The 2,234-nt window shown below is 31.6% G+C and overlaps 1 protein-coding gene across 1 annotated transcript; it reads left to right on the top strand.

Moving 5' to 3' along the window:
• The first annotated feature begins 830 nt into the window (after nt 1-830).
• Nucleotides 831-1,439, top strand: LOC148276855 (uncharacterized). Its single transcript, XM_088233660.1, has one exon. It carries the CDS (start codon nt 831-833, stop codon nt 1,437-1,439), a length of 609 nt encoding a protein of 202 aa, XP_088089786.1.
• Nucleotides 1,440-2,234: the final 795 nt, after the last annotated feature.

The following is a 2,234-nucleotide window of genomic DNA, read 5'->3' as shown; positions in this document are numbered from 1 at the left end:
TAAATACCATATATATATATATAACACAGCAGTTTAGTATAAAAAAAATTTTTGGATATAAATAAAATAATTAAACAATGTGTGCAAATAAAATTAAAAAAGGAAAATATTTTATAAATATTTTTCTTTAAAAGGGACAAAATATAAGTATATTAAATACAAAGAAAAATTTTTGTCTAAAAAAAAAAAAAAGGAAAAATAATGACAATTAAAGTAATTTAAAAAATAGGTGTACACGTAAATATGGTAAACAAAAGTACCCATTCAAAAGTAAACATAAAAAGCACTATAATCTAAAAAATTTAAAAAACAAGACTTAGTGTGTGCATGTAAACAAACCTGTCACAGTAAATTTCAGTTTCTTTGCGTTTTACCGAAATATTCTAACTATAAACTCTCAAAACATAAAACTAAGTTAAAATAAACAATTAAAAGTAAAAATCTAAGGTATTAAAGTGCAAAATCAGATATAAACTTGAGTTTAAAAAAGTGCTAAGAGCAAAAAATATTATTGTGACCAAAACTACTAGTGAAAAGTAGTATTACTGTGATTGGTTTAAATTAAACTATACAACCAATCCCTAGTCAGAACCTCTGAGTTGGACTTTGAACTCAAAACTCGTACTCTGAATACCTACTTATTTATTTCACATATTCTTACAATGACTAGCAACGCTCGCAGCACACGGCGGCAAGAGAGCTCAGAGGCAAACCCATCTAACTTTAATGAGACTTTAATTATTTTCAAAAGAGAAATTTTAGGAGAAATTAAAAAAGTGTTTAATGAAATCAAAGAGATTAAATGCAGCATCGAATATTGCCACAGTAAAATGGAAGAATTAACCAACAAAGTATCTACTCTAGATGATAAATGTAGAGATGTAGACATGGTTAAGGATAGAGTTACATTGTTGGAGAGCACCATATTAAATATGCAATTAAAACTGAATAAAAGCGAACAAAGAAGTTTAAGTGAAAACGTCGAGATAATTGGTATTCCAGAGAAAAAAAGTGAACAACTCCCAAATCTAATCCAGACACTAGGAGATCATTATGGAATTAAACTGGCCCCATCAGATATTAACTTCGTCACCAGAATTCGTGTTAAAGAACTTCCTAAAAACAAACCTCATTTTACAAGACCCATTATTGTTAAATTTGCATCGCAGAAAACCAGAGACCAAATATTAGCAGCGGCTAAAATGAAGAAAGATTTGACCTCTGGCGATTTGAATCTACCAGGGAACATCAAAATTTTCACCAACGAACACCTAACTTCAGTAACCCGTGCCCTCTTCAACCAAGTCCGTAGTTTGTCTAAAGAAAAGAATTTTAAGTTCGTCTGGGTTAAAAATGGACAAGTATTCATTCGTAGAAGTGAAAATAGCCCAATTGTTCCAGTGATGGGTCATTCCGAGCTGCAAAAGATTTTTTTATAATGATCTCATATCACTTTCTTATTAAATTGATTTTCCTTTTGTTACTTTATAGATATTGCATACATTGTAGTCTTAAGTTAGATAAAATTACAGGGCCAAAGCTCAAATAAGTATATATTATCAAAATGTTACTGGTCTGCGCTCAAAAACTCATAATTTTTATCTTAGTATAACCTCCAATGATTATGACTTTATATTTATAACTGAAACATGGCTACTTCCAAGTATACATAGTTCCGAACTATTTGATGACCGCTACCATGTTTATCGTTACGATAGAAATAGTTCTAGACGTGGGGGTGGGGTGATGATTGGAGCAAAGAAGGAATTTAAAGTTTACCACCAACAAAACTGGGAATCCTCAACCGAAAACATTTGGCTGACGTTAACAGGTAACAATAACGTTAAAATTAATTTATGTTGTATTTATATACCACCAGGAAACAATCATACACCCCATATTCACAATTTTCTCGATAAACTAAGCGAGCTCAGAACTATGAAACCCAACGAAGAATTTCTCGTATTAGGTGATTTTAACCTACCCCAAGCTTCGTGGCATAAGAATACAGATGGAACAATGTTTTTGTCTAACAGTGTTCAATCGACCAATGTTTTGAAACTCTCTGATACATTATCATTTACCGGACTCTCCCAATATTGCTCGATACCGAATAGTAACAACAAATATCTTGATCTCGCCATAAGCTCTGTTAGGCTAGTAATGACGAAACCTACTCAGCCCTTAATCCCGGAATGTCGTCATCACGACGCATTACATATTAATTTAAAACA

The sequence above is a fragment of the Micrasema longulum genome, unplaced genomic scaffold (genome assembly GCF_059751315.1).
Source record: "Micrasema longulum isolate JH-2025_06_02 unplaced genomic scaffold, ASM5975131v1 h1tg001136l, whole genome shotgun sequence".
In the NCBI taxonomy this organism is placed as follows: Eukaryota; Metazoa; Arthropoda; class Insecta; order Trichoptera; family Brachycentridae; genus Micrasema; species Micrasema longulum.
This window is presented reverse-complemented; position numbering and strand designations above follow the sequence as displayed.